General features: G+C 42.6%; 2 protein-coding genes across 2 annotated transcripts; one reads left to right on the plus strand and one right to left on the minus strand.

The window, feature by feature from the left end:
• Positions 1–641: 641 nt before the first annotated feature.
• LOC128712618 (uncharacterized protein K02A2.6-like) lies at positions 642–3,439 on the minus strand. Its single transcript, XM_053807508.1, has 2 exons — positions 713–3,439; positions 642–662 (listed from the first exon to the last, which is right to left on the minus strand). The coding sequence occupies exons 1-2, from the start codon at positions 3,437–3,439 to the stop codon at positions 642–644; spliced, it is 2,748 nt and encodes a 915-aa protein (XP_053663483.1).
• Positions 3,440–5,182: 1,743 nt separating this feature from the next.
• LOC128715823 (YY1-associated factor 2) lies at positions 5,183–5,902 on the plus strand. The gene is made up of 2 exons (XM_053810741.1): positions 5,183–5,321; positions 5,583–5,902. Exons 1-2 carry the CDS (start codon positions 5,183–5,185, stop codon positions 5,900–5,902), a joined length of 459 nt encoding a protein of 152 aa, XP_053666716.1.
• The last annotated feature ends 11,854 nt before the right edge of the window (positions 5,903–17,756 follow it).

Here is a 17,756-nt window from a genome sequence, read left to right on the forward strand (position 1 = left end):
TGGATTGAGGATGAAATGGTGGACTGGTGACGTGTTGAATACCGCTGCTAGCACAATACTCCGCGAATGTGGTACTAACAAATTGCGGTCCGTTGTCACTTACGAGCGTTACCGGAGACCCGAACCTCGCGAATAGGTTTCGTAATATGGCGATTGTTGCCGATGAAGATGTGCTACTCGTCTTAATGACTTCTGGCCATTTGGTGTAGGCGTCCACTACTACTAAAAAATATTCGCCCTCAATCGGTCCTGCGTAGTCGACGTGTATTCGCTCCCATGGCTGTTTCGTAGTTGGCCAGGATACTGGTTTAGTGTGCGGTGGCGTTTTGGCGGCAACCGCACAAGCACTGCACGTTCTGACGCATTGTGCGATGTCCTCGTCCATCCCTGGCCAGTACACGTAGCTTCGGGCTAGTGCTTTCATCCGCTGCATTCCTGGGTGCCCCTCGTGCAGTTGCTTAAGACACCTTTGGCGCAATTTTGCGGGAATAACCACTCTCTCCCCGAACAAAATGCATCCACGTACTGTGGATAGCGCTTCGCTTCGATTGAAAAAGCGTGCCAAATCTTGGCCGTACGTTGTGTCTTGAGGCCAACCTTGCAGGATGTAGCGGTGAACTCGTCGCAGTACCGTATCAGCCCTAGTAGCGTTCGCAACGTCTCTAAAATTAAGAGGGAATGCATTTATTGACTGTATGGCAATGTAACTTACGTCCTTTTCGAGTTCAGTGCTGGCTACGATGTATTCCGGATCCGGCTTCGCATGCTCGCTTATCAACCTCGACAGTAGATCCGCGTTTCCAAACTTTGTCGAGGGAACATATTCGATGCTGAAGTCGTACAGCTGCAAGGACAGCGCAAAACGTTGCAGTCTGTTAGCTGTGTAGACCGGTATGCCTTTTTTGGATCCGAATATCCGTAGCAACGGACGATGATCTGTCTGCAGACGAAAATGCCGACCGTACAGCATTTTGTGAAACTTCTTCACCGCAAAAATGATGGCAAGGCCTTCGCGATCGATTTGGCTGTAGTTGTTTTCCGCTTTCGTGAGTGCCCTCGATGCGTGCTGAACAACCTTTAACGAGCCATCTGCGAATTTGTGGCTGATCGTGGCGCCAAGTCCCACCGCTGATGCATCTGCAGATACTACGATTTCGGCGTTTGGATCGTAATGTGTTAGGAGCAGATCCGATGATAGTATCTCCTTGAAATGCTTGAAAGCGCGTTCGCATTCGCGAGTCCAGATAAAACTGGTTTCGTTCTTTAAAAGAACATCGAGAGGGTATCTAAGGTCGCGCATTTTCGGAACGAATCTACCATAGTAATTTACTGCGCCTAAGAAAGACCGGACTTCGCTTACGTTAGTTGGCGCTGGTAGTTTTAGGATCGCTTCGATCTTTGCAGGGTTTGGCCTGAGTCCACGACAATCGACGATGAAACCTAAATATTCGATTTGGTGCGTTTTGAATGCACACTTTTCCGCACGGATTGTAAATCCGTAATCGCGTATTCTGTGGAAAAGGTTAAGAAGGTTTTCGTCGTGCTCGCTTTCCGTTTTACCACCAACGATTACGTCATCCATGTAGCCGGATGTTCCTCGTAACCCTGCGAGCATTGTGTCGATTAGTTGCTGAAATGCGGCCGGTGCTATTTTGATACCCGGTGGTAGGCGATTGTAGTGGTACAGTCCACGATGTGTGTTGATGGTTAAGAGGGGACGGTATTTAGCATCAATTTCGACCTGTAAAAACGCGTCCGAAAGGTCGATTTTGCTAAAAAATTTACATTGAGCCAGCTTTGCGAATATATCATCTGGGAGCGGTAAAGGGTATTCGTAAGACTGGAGAGCCGAATTCAATCCTGTCGAGTAGTCTCCGCAAATCCTAATACTACCGTTCCCTTTTCTTACGACGACAATGGGCGCTGCCCAATCGGAATAATCGACTGGCGTGATGACATTAAGTGCCTCTAACCGATCAAGCTCTTTTTCAACTGTTGTTTGCATGGCATAAGCTACTGGGCGCTTGGGACAAAAGGTCGGACGTACGTTTTCTTTTACTTGCAGCTTGATACTCGCCTTGGTGCATAATCCGGTGCCGTTGAAAACAGTCGGAAATCTGCTCTCCCATTTCGCAGATTCACACTCGACTCGATTGCAGAACTGGTCCATTGGCAAAGTTCCTAGCGAAAAAATGTCGACAAAATCGGCCCCCAGAAGCTGTAGATTAGAGGGAACAACTCGAATCGTTGCGGATTTTGTCACACCGTTGATCGTGACTTTCGCCTCAAACTCGCCATCCAGCTGAAGGCGTGTACCGGATGCTGTCTTCGCATGCACTTTTGCTGTCGTTAGAGGCGGCATGCCTAGCTGCTTCCACGTTTTCCTTCCGACTATTGTGATGTCCGATCCCGTATCGAGTTGCAAACTAGCTGATTTGTTACCTATTTGAATGTTTACAAATTTGCGCTTATGAATGTTACGAACATTCACTACCACTACACGTGTCGCTGTCGAAGTGCGCTTGTGAGATCGGATGAACTTCTTTTTTCGGCCTGACGAGCTGCAATGACCCTCGCGATGGCCAAATCTCCCACAATCCTGGCACTTGTGAGAGCCGTACGTACACTCTCTCACCCAATGGGAATCGCCGCATAACCAGCACGGTCTCGGTGGCTTCGATGCCGGTGAACTTCGGTCGGGATGTCGCTGGTTAGTACGCTCGTTTTTCTGAGCGCTGCGCTGCTTATTCTCGCTCTGCAATGCAAGAACTTTTTCTTCCTTCCCAGTGGCGAACATTGTACTTACTACCTTTAAGCCTGTTAACCGTTGGCCTTCGGCGGATAGCTGCTCCAGCGTGAGATCCGGCCGATCCTCAATTCGTGCTAGGAGCCTTGTTCGGACGTCGTTATCCACTTCCTCTCTTAACCCGCAAACAAACATTAAGCATTTGAACTGGTCCTCCGTCATACTAGCGAACTGAAAATCGTTGCAGGCACGATTTACTCTACAAGCGAACGGAAGCAGATCTTCGTTTCGCTCTTTCGCTGTTTGGAGGCACTTGTATCGCTTACTACTAAGCGATTCTACGGTTCCGAATAGCTTCTTTAGTTTGCTTACCGTCTCGTCGAACGTGAGGTCGCGGGGCAGGCAGGGAAGAATGAAGTTTGCGTACCGCGCGTGTTCCGCTGTACCCAATTTGCGAGTGAGCAGGCGGATTTTCGCTGAATCATCGAGCCGGGAAGCGTCTTGTACGAACAGATCCTCGAAGCGCGAGTACCACGCTTGAAATGTGGCACCGGATTCTGCGTCGTACCGAAACTCGCTTATGCTTCCCGATAGGGCGTCCATGATCAGCTCGGGATCCCGTGGCGCTAGTGACTGTTGCTGGGCGGGGGGCTGGGGTGTCGTGTGGTGCTGCTGCTGCATCAACTGAGCCATCATCTGCTGCTGTTGAGCTGCTTGTTGCTGCTGCTGTTGCATTTGCTGCTGCATTACTTGCAGCATTTGGTACAGTAACCCGAATTCAGGACTCTGCGTTACCGGTCCTGACTGGAGTGACGCTACGCCTTGATGCTGCGACGGCTGTTGCTGGGTCGATGCATTTTGCGATGGTGGAGGTACGCGTTGTGAGAAAGCCGCGTTCAAAATGCTTGCACCATTCTGCGACAACCGACGCTGTTCGTCTGTCTCTGGATTTTCGCCGGGACTATACATTTATTTTGCGGTATCTTTGACGGAATTGTCTAGGATTTAAATAGGAAGCACTTCACACGCGAAAAAAAAACTTTTTTTTTTTTCAACACTTATAGTTCCTATTTTAAATTTCGTTTTCCTCGTCGCCACTTTTATGTTTTCTTTCGCGCCAAATAGGAGGACACTATACATGCACGAAAATGAATTACACGTGAACCGTTTACAACACACGTATTATAAAGTAATATATTCTATACCGAAATTCGACACCTTACAACATGCACACTCCCGCCTCTCAAACGTTCATCGCGGTCGCTTGTCCGAACCGAAGTGTCTGGCCGCGCGCGCCCGTACGCTGACCTCTCGCTGGCACCGGTGGATCGCACTTACACCATCGACCGCTGGCCGTTACCTGTCAGCGGTGAGTTACCGTGTCGGATCCACAGATGCGACATAGGGTGGTCCATAACAGATAGGGCCCCAGAACTGCTTAAATTAAGCCTGGTTAAAGAGGGGGGGGGGGGGGGGGCTTGTGATACACTTCGGGGTCCCTCTAGCATACGGAGAAGGTTAAAGCGACGTTTTTCTGGTCCGTTTCTGGCACAATTCATACAGTTTTTCCATCTAGACAGGACCCCCCTCACGTCGAGGCCCTAGGCTTATTCCGTTTACTGCTAAAGGCTCCACAAACATAAGCAGACATGAGCCAACACTTTTATACTAAAAAATTCCTTAGGAAAAGCGGTGTTTAAGAGAATTATATAACACCAAAGTGCGATAATAATAACAAAGAAACATTCGAAAAGCTCGCGCTTTACTGACTAAATACAACCTTACGCCTGAAAAATTTAATGGTTTGACTCATATGCGAAAAGGTCCTGCCCACTCCAGACAATTTTGCCATTAATTCGTATCATGTATGCTTTATCTGCAAAAATTCAATTATGTTATGCCTCGGTACAAAAGCCTTGTCTTATAACTGCTATATTGAAGCGAAATTTCAAGGATCTTAAATTATTGAAACGCTTCAACCGGACCGCAAGTAGCAGAGGCCCGAACCATATCAATTCAATACACCTTGGTTGCGGTTTTGGAAATTCTTGATATTTCAAAATGACAGCTGACGTCTGTCTTGTCATTGCGAAAAGAAGAAGATGAAGAACATTCGTCTCTTCTCAACAGTGTTTGCAAAAAAGTCAGACAATATACATTCATCGGTGGCTTCGGCTTACGTTGCATATCAAACGCCCTATTTATTTCAAAACCTTTCTATTCTAATCAATTACTGCTTTGCAAGAGTGATTATGTGTAGCTTTCGGCAAAGAAACGATAGATCATTAGTTACGCATAACAGCGGTTATGAATAGACATTCTATTGCTGCTGCAAATATCTGCTGGAAACAAGCAATTTTAGCATCATTTCCGCGCGAGAGGACTTAAAAATACATACATCCGTGGTGATGTAAAACAGTGGTGCGGATTAACGCAATGGATAAGAGCAAATCACCTGTACGCCGTGCTAAACGTCAATCTAAAGTAGTGGAAGAAAATTTCTGGGACTGCAGCGTCTGTACTTATCGCAATACTGCTGAAGCATTCAAGTGCTTAATGTGCGACGTGAGAAAAGGTACTCCGCATCAATAGGAAAAAGTTTTTCCACAAATGATTGTAGCGGTGGGCATTTGGCCAGTCCTTTGCCGCTTCCATTACCACCAACACATCACGTTTTGCAGTGGTGGGTGTTTTTTTAACGAAGGAGAGCAGCAAAGGCACAACACCAAAGGCAGATTATAAATGCATCCCATTCCTTCAACCATTTGTGCACTGGACGTAGACATTCTGCAGAGTGGGGATGCATTATAATTAATTTCAGTTTACTCCGTTCCAGGCACTTCCACGCGAAAGCCGCGACTAAATTCTGCGCTAGCGGCACAACAGGCAGCAACGCAAGCATTTCCTGGAGCGTCCGGTGGGTCACAGGCCGGATCGAACGTGAAGTCTCCTGGCGGCACAAAATCACTGCGTAGCAAAGGGAAACGTTCAAAACATCCGGCAAGGTTAAAAAACATTGATCGTTCTAGCGGACAGACTCGTGAAGTGACCGTTAATTCGGTTACGGTGGTAATTACCGAATACAAACCAAAGCCCTCCGTGAGCCGGCATGATTCGAGTGAAAGTTTTAGTGAGAGTAACGATTCTAGAAGTTAAGCGTACTTTCATTGTACTTCCATTGCTTTCTTAGATAATATTTGCGGCTAGAATGTTAAAGTCTGCAGATAGTATAAAAATTTGAATGAACAATATAATTGGTTTAGTTTGAATAATGTATCGCAAATGGTGAGAATATGCTGATTACGATTTCAACTCATGTCTTGTGCATAATACAATCGTTTTGTTAGGAAGCATTTTTTTTCTATCGTAAAGGTATTGTTTAATTATAAATACATACAGACTCACGTTAGCTATTCAGACAGTTCGCATATAATCATCTCTCATGCATAGGCAGTACGACAACAAAATTCTAGTACAGAACTAGTTGAGATATGAGCTGAGAACTGTTATTTATCCATTACAAGTAAAATTAGTAGGGTATCAAAACAAACCATACTATAATGAGTCAACTGTGTTATCAAATTTCAATCCTTAGGTCTTCATTAACACAATGAGCGTTATGTTTAAGAAGACAGTCTTGATTTAAGGAAAGAATAGATGCTCGATGCTCTTTTTTGCTAATCAGGAAATTATTGTCTCTGCTTAGGTTTGTATTGTTTCATGCTTCCTACTACCGAATCAGGTGAAGAGGTAAATAAATTTTAACATTACAACAAGGCAAACACTCTGTGTATCTGTGCTAGTGGTGATTTATAGTAGTATTTTATAGTGTAACAGAAATCCGCAAAACTGCCAGTTTCCAACTATGTAACAATTCATCATAACTTCATCACGTACAAGGAAGGGAGTATGATACTGTAAATAAATAAACTTACTAATATGATAACCCGATGTATTAAACCGGTTCTTTTAGATGTTTGTTATTGCAGCTTGTATAACGCTATAAGAAGTATAATTTACTCTTTCCTTACCTTATATAAAATAAGACACAGCTTAATGTTATCAGTATTGGAGAAAATAATTAATTAGCGTGTTCGTAATAATAGTATTGTGTTTCAACCAAAGATCTCGACCGCCATGTAGCAAATTTGTTAAATTTCGCTATTTCCATAGCACGTAAGTTTATCTTCTCCGACGTTTCAGTATGAAATACAGATTCAAATAAGAAGTAATACTTTGCTCCTTTTTAGTAATGCATGCATGATGTGTCTCGTTTTGTGATCTTTCTATAATTTGTTTCGGATAAAATTAACTTTCTATTTTTGTTTAATAAAGTGGTTTATTTTGAAATAATTGTATGAGCTCTATACAGTTGAGACAGTAGCTGGTTGCTTGGATCATTGGATGAATGAATCACATATAATAATAATAACAGAAACCGTTTTATATAAACCCACGGACTTAAGGAACTTATTATTATCATTATTATAATACTTCACTGATAGTGTCTTATTATCTTAACAAGTGACATCGGACCTAACGAGACGAGCAGAACAACGATGGTCACATACGTAGACTCTCCCGAAACGCAGATGCGACATACCAAATTCGTTATTATATATATTATATATGCAATAATGCTGAAAACGGTACACATTGCTTTTAAAGGTTCTGTCTAACCAAAAGTAGTTATATAGCGAGCAACCCAGATTATTTCCCGCTTTCTTTGAATCCTAAACAGAGGAAAAAAAGGTCACTGAGTTTAGGAGCGGTAATCAACTGAATTCAAATTATACTGTGCATATCGCACCCCTATAAACCTTGACTGTAAAACGACGCATGTACGGTTTATCCGGGATGTGTATAAAACCAGTATTTAAAATTTTTGAAAATTCGTGGATAAACAACGCTCAGTTATTTTTCAGAAACACAATGCCTCTACAAATAAGTGAAAAAAATAAAAATAACGCTCGGTTGTTGTGCACGGCAAGTGCCCTTCATTGCGGAGCGCGTAAAATAAGGGTAATTTGTAAGATTGCGCGGATCTTCACATTGCATGACGATGCGTACATGTTATACATACGATCCAAAAGACATACTATCAATGCCTTTTAATAACATGCAACATCGCTATGGGATTCCTTTACCTAGAAATAAGACTAGCGTGTTAGCGATTGTCGCTAACATGGCAATACCGCATTCCATTGCATTGCAGATTTTAATTGATGATCAATGGTCAAAGCGAATAAACGTTATTACTCTAACGCATAATCGCTGGAGTATGTAAAGCATTGCAAAAGCTGCTGTGAGAATCCGAGAAAATAAGATCAGACAATATAAATGGAAAGGACTCATCGACTACGTAGGTACTAGTGATGAGAAGTTGGAGGTGGATCGATTGATCCGATCCTATCCAGGCTTGAAAAATCTTATCCAATCCTATAATGTGGGATCGAATGATCCGGGATCACTGTTGAATAGCACAGTTGATCCCTGACGATCCGGGATCACCATTGCTTTGAAATAATGATCCCTTGTATGGGGATTGTGATCCCTAGTGATCCGGGATCATCATTGCATGGAAATAGTGATCCCTTGTATGGGGATTGTGATCCCTATCGATCCGGGATAATCGTTGCATGGAAGTAGCTCTCTCTATAATAGTAGTAGTAGAATAGTACTCGTTGAGAGCGAATACTTAGAACTTGAACACTAGACGCTGGAGCGCCAAGCAGAAAACTGAAAGAGAAACCCCTTCTGGCCGCAGGGGGGTTAGGTTCGCACCGGACTTGCGACTGCATGTTGAAAACTCAACGAAACGGACGGTTTTGTCTAGATGCCCATATCAAAGGAAATGCATGTCGCAAAGCAATGCATGTTTAGCAAGTGCACGATCGCCGAAGACCCATTTCGGCCGCTGGAGCAGTCCTAGGGCCTGTTGGGCTAGTTTGGGGTTATGCCGTTTGGCACAAAAATGTTAGGCCCTCGTACGGAAAGCGCGGGTGAGCTTAAAAGTGCCGTATCCTTAAAGCCAGGTTCGACGCAGCGCGAGCTCCGCAATGCAGCAACCAGCACCCCCCGGGTGGGTCCGCTCCCCTGGACGGGCGGCTTGTTTGGCTGTGGAAGGCTTTGGATTTGAATACAACAAACCACCACACACTAGCAACCGAATGTGTCTGGACACGTACACAGAACGTGCACAGGGCCTGTACGCACACGCAGGTACCAGTGTGCTGCCGAAGGAAGAGCGCACACAGAATTTCATAAATGACAAGTTTTGCTTTAGAAATTTTAGCTGCCAAAGAGCCGAAGTAGGAAAGACAGCAGCAGAGCAGAAGAGTGCAGAAGGTGGGCGCACCGCGACGCCTTGCCTTTCGCCTGGCTTCTACGCCGGAAACCCCCACGGACGAAAACCCGGTACTTTCTGGGCCGAACAGTGCGCAGTAAGTAGCGAGAAACTCGAATTCGCTTATTTCTGGTTCGTGCGAGGTACAGTCGACGCATTCAGCCCCGATTGCACGCACGGCTGCGGGATTCGTTCGGCTGGCCAGCATCGGTGAGCGCGACGAGTGTACATTACTGCATCTATGGTGCTGCTTTGAAAATAACGTCAATTTTTAAAGGAATCTACATTAAAGTTCTGGATGAGAAGAGAGCTCGAAACGCGACGGCCTGTGTGTGAGCCTGAACCTGAAGCCCATCATCCCGTCGGAGAGAGCGGAACCATCCATGCACGAGGGAGGCTGCGTGCGTGTGACTGCGACGACGAATGGCTCCTGTTGTGTCCCGTCGAAGAACGCGAAACGAAGCCGGCTGGCTGTGGAAGAGGAAATGAACGTGGCGCACATAGCCCCAACACAACAGTGCAGGACTTCTGTCTCCGTCTTTCGCGCTTCCAGCGTCCGAATCATGTGCATGCGAACACGTGTATGTATGCTTGCGCTAGATGGCACAGAGCAAATGGGACGGCGAACGCACTGAGCTAGAACGACGGAAGAGCGCTACCAAAGCTGCCTCGCGATCCTGGAACAGTCAGAGAGCGAGAGTGCAATGTTGACTTCAATCTGGTTTTAAAGTAGATGCTGCTATTCAAACTTTTTAAGGTATCGTGTTTTCCCATTATATGAACTGTACAGGATATTCAGCACCAAGCATATACATTGGCCATTGCAGTGTCTTTCAGTCTTATGGTCCTATGGAGTACAGCAAATATCTTTACACGAGAAGGGAAGGAGGATTTGGGTCACAATGAACCATGCGTGAATGTGCGTGATATGCAGCGAATACAGTGGTATACTTGTTATACCTGTCATGCTGCTTTGAGGTGTTCGATATGAATGAATCCCTGAGGTACGTTGTTTAGAACAACCCAGCATATGTTGTTAGTCATTTCAAAGAATGCTTGGGTGACTGTCTATTCCTGAACATTCCATCGTAGTTTACTCGTGCATTATTATACATTGCATCTGATTCCTTAATGAATTACATAAAACAGTTGTGCCTTTCTTTAGATGGAGTAGTTTCAAAATGTTTTCATTAACTACTTCTTCTTAGTGGCACTATAATCATGAGTGTCTAGGTAGGTTTTGTTGGGTTTGGTACTATCAGGCAATTTGTGAATTAGTCCTTCTACTAGTTTTTATAGGGACTATCTACTAATGTCACATTTTTATATGTGATACATAAAACAGTAACGTCACCTATGAACGAATAGCGATTTCATACTTACAGAATTTCGAAACAGGCCAGAGATAGCATTTTTCGGCAAGACTGACTATTTAGCTGAATGAAAATCCACCCTCTTGTAATTGTTGTCTTGTGTTGTTGTTGTTGTGTGTATTGTTAGCTTGTAAGGTTGTACTGTTGGGTGATCTTGATCATCATTTGATACAACAGCGGTAAGGAATGAGTGCATTTACTCATAATAGAGCATCTATATATCATAAGTCATGGCTTACCTTACCATGCTTACTCACCTATTTGAGTAAGCATGGTAAGGTAAGCCATGACTTATGATATATAGATGCTCTATTATGAGTAAATGCACTCATTCCTTACCACTGTTGTATCAAATGATGATCAAGATCACCCAACAGTACAACCTTACAAGCCAACTGCTGTATTATTGCCAGAACTCACAATTAAGTACAACACTCCGGATAATTTCCAAACCTGAAGAATCAGTACAGTTTCACGGTATTACTGGCTGATGGCCGCAGTGTGGGATGAAGAAAAGGACAACAAGAATCCGATCATACCAAAAAATAATCAATAGCGGATTTACACTTTTAGCGGCACTACTCGGACTTGGGGGGGAATTGTTAAACAAAATAAGCAGGAAAATATACGAGCCTCTGTGAAATGCTAAATTATGAAAAATAGTTGCACTTGCGAATTGAACGTGGTAGAGGAATTTTGCTTCATAACATAACAAGGACAGCCGTAAAAAATTTAGGGAATCTTCCTAATAATTCGAGCTCCGGGATACACAAACACGAAAGAAAGCTTTAATGAAAGTGAAAAAGTTCCTTAAGATTTAAGTTTTTACTCATTCCCTTGTCTTTAATATCAATATATAATCTTCATATGCTACGTATGCATCAACGCATTCTTTCAAAATTTAGTAAAATCCAAAAATGTTTCATACGAGACGTTGGAATGTCCATGTTTAATCCACATTGGAATAAAAGGTGGCAACAGCATCCTTTATTTTAAAGCCAGATTGCCGCAGCCTACAGGAAAAGCCAGCATTTGCCAAAACTGCACTCTCGCTCGCGAAGGATCGCTAGGGAGCTTTGGTAGCGCTCTTCCGTCGTTCTAGCTCAGTGCGTTCGCCGTCCCATTTGCTCTGTGCCATCTAGCGCAAGCATACATACACGTGTTCGCATGCACATGATTCGGACGCTGGAAGCGCGAAAGACGGAGACAGAAGTCCTGCACTGTTGTGTTGGGGCTATGTGCGCCACGTTCATTTCCTCTTCCACAGCCAGCCGGCTTCGTTTCGCGTTCTTCGACGGGACACAACAGGAGCCATTCGTCGTCGCAGTCACACGCACGCAGCCTCCCTCGTGCATGGATGGTTCCGCTCTCTCCGACGGGATGATGGGCTTCAGGTTCAGGCTCACACACAGGCCGTCGCGTTTCGAGCTCTCTTCTCATCCAGAACTTTAATGTAGATTCCTTTAAAAATTGACGTTATTTTCAAAGCAGCACCATAGATGCAGTAATGTACACTCGTCGCGCTCACCGATGCTGGCCAGCCGAACGAATCCCGCAGCCGTGCGTGCAATCGGGGCTGAATGCGTCGACTGTACCTCGCACGAACCAGAAATAAGCGAATTCGAGTTTCTCGCTACTTACTGCGCACTGTTCGGCCCAGAAAGTACCGGGTTTTCGTCCGTGGGGGTTTCCGGCGTAGAAGCCAGGCGAAAGGCAAGGCGTCGCGGTGCGCCCACCTTCTGCACTCTTCTGCTCTGCTGCTGTCTTTCCTACTTCGGCTCTTTGGCAGCTAAAATTTCTAAAGCAAAACTTGTCATTTATGAAATTCTGTGTGCGCTCTTCCTTCGGCAGCACACTGGTACCTGCGTGTGCGTACAGGCCCTGTGCACGTTCTGTGTACGTGTCCAGACACATTCGGTTGCTAGTGTGTGGTGGTTTGTTGTATTCAAATCCAAAGCCTTCCACAGCCAAACAAGCCGCCCGTCCAGGGGAGCGGACCCACCCGGGGGGTGCTGGTTGCTGCATTGCGGAGCTCGCGCTGCGTCGAACCTGGCTTTAAGGATACGGCACTTTTAAGCTCACCCGCGTTTTCCGTACGAGGGCCTAACATGTTTGTGCCAAACGGCATAACCCCAAACTAGCCCAACAGGCCCTAGGACAGCTCCAGCGGCCGAAATGGGTCTTCGACGATCGTGCACTTGCTAAACATGCATTGCTTTGTGACATGCATTTCCTTTGATATGGGCATCTAGACAAAACCGTCCGTTTCGTTGAGTTTCCAACATGCAGTCGCAAGTCCGGTGCGAACCTAACCCCCCTGCGGCCAGAAGGGGTTTCTCTTTCAGTTTTCTGCTTGGCGCTCCAGCGTCTAGAGTGCAAGTTCTAAGTATTCGCTCTCAACGAGTACTATTCGTACTATTTTTCTTGAGCGATCGTTCGCGTCTCTTTTGGAGGGTGGCTGATGTAGGGGTTAGGTTCACCTACGTAGTCGATGTGTCCTTTCCATTTCTATTGTCTGATCTTATTCTCGGTTTCTCACAGGAATGCTTTTCCAATTCACTTTTGCATTGTCGTCTTCGTTTGATTACATCTTTCTTTTCCAGCTCTAGACTTTCCTTTTGGTTATTTTGTCTTGATTCACGACTATCACGAATGTTCTTATATAAACAGCAATATATGTAAATATTGTATATATAAATAACGCACTCGCTTCTGTGATAACTGTTATAAGACAATCTCATCAGTCGTCTTTTTAAGTAGTAAAAAAGATACAATAAAGAAAAGGTTTCTACAAAAAATAAAATATAAAAAATAATAAAACTTTATTGAAAGCATTATAGTTAACGCTAGCATAAAACATCGCAAGATGTAAAATACTGAAACAACTACTGTCCTCTGCAATGTTCAAGCATAAGAAATAAAACATCCAGAAAGTATAGCATAAAAGAGAAACGAATCGAACAAACTCTGGAGTGGTTTGTTCGCTTTAGAATTCCTGCACACTGTTTCTGATCTGTTATAGATGGATGTGTTATGAATGTGTGTGAACATTTTCCCGGAATTCATTTTAGACCCGAATCTCCTCCAACACGGCAGCGTTGCGTTTTGATTGATTTTGGTACTGTTGCTTTGCGGGCATACTTGTTATTTTCTTGTTTCATTTTTGGTTCATACTGCATGCTTTTATTTTTTGTTGAAACATCTTGTCATTTTACTGTTTCTTATATTTCATCTGTGAAGATTTCCGAGAATTTTTCACAGTAACTGCACGTTGTATTTAAGAGAATGCATGTTGCGATGCTTTCTTTAAGTTCTGTAAAGCACAATAATTTGACGATATTTTGCAATAGGAAGAGACTTTAGGGCACAGCTTGTGTATGGCAAATTCTTTTTGTATTAAAAATGTCAGTGGTGTTGAGCAACCAAGTCATAAACGTAATAACATTGTATTTAATTTGCTTGTTCCTGTTTTAGAGTACAGCGATAGCATAATCATAAATGGTCTTAAAAAATTAACAGTTTAAGGAAAATAAAAAAAAAAATCCTCTTCATGGTCATAAATTTAGAATATCATTAATTTATTTTCAGTCATCGTGTACTATGTAAGCAGATGATAGTTCAATTGTACACTGGAGTTAAAAAATGATTTTCTCATGATTTGCCCAATGGGTTTAATTAAAAATGTACATACATTTGGTATAAATATGCTTTAAAATTTTTTAATACAACTATAAACAAAAGCTAGCATAAAAAAAGAATAATATTCCAAAATGGTGAACGGTTAGCCAACAGGTTTTCGTCTTTCCATTGCCAACACAAAGAAGGAACATAGAGTTAGAATAATACCAGACGTAAAAAGATGTGATATAAACATAGAAGAACTTGGAACCTTTTTCAAACTGCTTTTCGGTCGCTTCGGTTTGTTTCGAGTCTCCTTTTCCGTCACCGTTTTCTTTCGAACATGCTAACGCAGGTAGCGAGACAATGGAATCCTTCACGTTGGTCTCTCATTTAGGACCCCATGGAAGATTTGGGAAAAAAACCACAAACACAGACAACATAGAAGGAAATGTATAAGCGAATGGCGAGTAATCTTCCAGTACATTGTCCATTCGTACTACCTCTGGGGGAAGAATTTCTTTCAAAAAGTGAGAAGACAAGCATGATAATATGAGCAGCCATACCCATACAATACCAGGCAACGGATATGCAAGAGCAGAAAAATGAAACTCTACTGGATCGACGAATTGTATAAACGCAAAGGAAAAGCAACGAAGGCAGCAAAGGTTCTTTTATTCCAGAAAACTAGCTACCCCTGCGCGATAGAACAGAAAAAAAGAGCAGAAGGAAAGTATAAGAAAGAACTATTGCCTGGTTTTCAAATCTGAGATGGGTAAAAAGGAAATCGGAGATCGAGTACCGAAAGCAATGGCTGAAAACTTAAACTACACCGTAAAGGACATTGAAGAGTAAAGCTCGAGTGGTAGAAGAGAAGAAGAGTGGTTAGGGTAGGTTGAATAAGTTACAGGTAGTGAAAATCTTGCACGATGTCATAAATGCTTTTGGAACATTTATGAAGCATGTGAAGCATGTTGAATATCACTTATATAGAAATGACTTTAATTTAAAAACGAAACCTTTATCCCACCGTTAACATACCATTCATCGCCACTGGTCATCATGAACTGGAAACCATCAGGTTGTTATGTTGTGAAATGTTTAAAGGAGGTAAAGCTCTAACAAAAAAATCCTATTTATGCGTGTTTTCTGCATTCCAACCGAACACACACGTTGTGTTTGTTGTGTATCCCATATTGACACTGCGAAAATGTGTGTCAACTGATGGAAAACAAATGCATTTGGAGGAGAAATAGGGAAACATTTGTCAAAGATAATCAAACATCGGTTAACCGAGCTGAAACTTGGATTTTAAAATACAAACATACACGACACACTAGGAGGACCCTGTAGAAAAGGCATGTATAGCCAACTAAACCAGTTTGTATATGCGCTTCAGAAGCATATTTTTATCCCGTATGCATTTATTTGTAGCACAGGGTGTTTTACATCGGGCGCACCACATGATTTACGAAGCACCAGTTGTAAAAAAAAACTCCATGTAGCAGGCAATGTTATGACAAAACTCCAGAACACGGGGGCACTTTGCCATTTCGCAGTAAGTAGATGTGTAAACTGTGAAACATTACATATCGAGGCAGGCTATACGTAAATAGTGAAGAAAACCTTTTTCAGCATGTCGTTTTGAGGTTTGTTGAGAAGTTTTTTGCAGCGCTTTCCAATGACAAAATAGCCACTGCACCATAAGAAGGTTGGTTGTTGTTATATGTTTAGTATTGCACGCCGAATGGAACAGAAACCAAACTAATGAGGACGTACGGTTGTTCTTGAAGGATTGTGTGTTTTAAATCGAAACACAATGCGTTGACACGAGCAACACTACCACTATTTAAATGTTATTGTGGAGATTGATTTGTTTTTTGTTGTTTGCATTATTTACTAGCGAAAAAAACATGAAAACCGAAAGCTCGGTAAACATCTTGGTGTTGAAACAGTTAATTTGGAACGGGTAACATTTACATTTCCGAACAAATGTACATCGAGACTTGCAGAAAACATGAGTAAAAAGGTATGATGGTCACATACCATAAAAGAGCAATCTGTGTTATGGGGCGTTTGGCTATTTTTTGCCAGTAAATAATAACAATCAGCAACATGGTAAACTAAAGCGGTCAACAAAAATACGGAAGGAACATTTCTTTCTTTCATAGCAGACAGCTTATACGCAACGATCGTACAAAAAACAGAAAAGGATAGACTAGTGCACATAGTTTTCAGTATTTGGTTTTAATCTTTCCATTATTTTCATTTCCAGTGTTCTCAAATCCTTCAATACATTGCTCAAAAACACATTTTACAGGAATTATTGTTGCATGCTGGCACACACGAACTACCCTTTTACACATTTTGACATGTATGCGCCCTCAGAGGCATGATCGTGTAGGTGTATGGATGATGAGGGATTTTCTGCACGGAACTTTACCAACTTAAAGCATAAACAGACCATAATGTTTGCTTTTTTGCAATTAATCACATTCAAGACTTGTTTCCACAAATGCATAGAAATACATGAGACTTCATTATTTTCAACATGCAAACATAGGTTTATGTTCTGTAAAATTTCCTGTTTTTATTTTTATTTTCTGACTTACAAAAAAAATTAAAACGGAACAGAGATCGATTGCTTGGCTTGAGTTTATAATTTGATGTTTTCTCTCTTTCCCTCCATCTCCCCCTCTCGCTCTCTCTATTTCTCTCTCTCTCTCTATCTCTTTATCTATTCATCTCTCTCTCTGTTTCTTTCTGTTTTTTTCTTATTCACACATCCATCACCCACATTTTCGTCCTGCTGTAGTTTACGAACAATTTGAATCGTTTGAATCGTATGGCTTTTGGTTTGTCCTAATTGTTTTACTTAAAATTACAACAATATATCGCTACGAATGATGGACGCGCCTTACTTCGCAACGGGACCTGCAGTATAATTCTCCTTTTGATTGTAACGCGTCTGACCTAGGATCGTTTAAGTTCTGCGTGTTTGTGGTCTACAGTACACCGACCACATACGTTCCCTGCAGACATCGGAGCACAGCTTTCTGAACAATAACGGAGAAGAGAAGGGTAAATCCCTTACTTCATTTCTCCTTTGGTACAGCACAAAATTGGTGTAACTTATAATAATAATTAATTATGATACAATTAAAGCCTTTTAACGTAACACATCCCGCACAACTACACTTCTCCTGCACGGGAAACAGATGAAATGGTCGACGCGTTAGGGACATTAAAAAGTCCTCAGTCCCATAAAACCTTACCTTCGATCACAATAGCCTTTTCTTTTTTTTTTGCTCCCGAGCCTGGCACATGTATTTTGGGATAATGGTTTAATGCTTAATCTTTGCCACGTACTGATAAATTGAAAAAAGTCAACAAAATAACATCGTTTTCCATAAAACAAACATACAATGAGAATGGGAAGGGTTTCGGAGAGATGTTTGTAACTGAAATAATCTATAATTGAATTATTGTAACGCTACTTACAATCAACATAAAGCGTTCACCGCTTTTCGGTATATTTTTGCTGTTGTTATTCGTTTTCCTGCCTGTGGTTCTTTTACTATGCTATATCGCAACCGATGCCTTTTTCTGCTTCTTTTTTCTTCCGTTAGCAAACTTGATACTAAAACATAATTCTTTAGTAACCTACAGCACA

Source organism: Anopheles marshallii, chromosome 3 (genome assembly GCF_943734725.1).
Source record: "Anopheles marshallii chromosome 3, idAnoMarsDA_429_01, whole genome shotgun sequence".
In the NCBI taxonomy this organism is placed as follows: Eukaryota; Metazoa; Arthropoda; class Insecta; order Diptera; family Culicidae; genus Anopheles; species Anopheles marshallii.

Coding starts and splice junctions, on each gene's coding strand:
- LOC128712618 (XM_053807508.1), bottom strand. CDS start 3,439: ATGGCTCAGTTGATGCAGCAGCAGCACCACACGACACCCCAGCCCCCC. Junction 663..712: donor GCACTGAACTCGAAAAGGAC/GTAAGTTACATT, acceptor TCTTAATTTTAG/AGACGTTGCGAACGCTACTA.
- LOC128715823 (XM_053810741.1), top strand. CDS start 5,183: ATGGATAAGAGCAAATCACCTGTACGCCGTGCTAAACGTCAATCTAAA. Junction 5,322..5,582: donor AATGTGCGACGTGAGAAAAG/GTACTCCGCATC, acceptor ACTCCGTTCCAG/GCACTTCCACGCGAAAGCCG.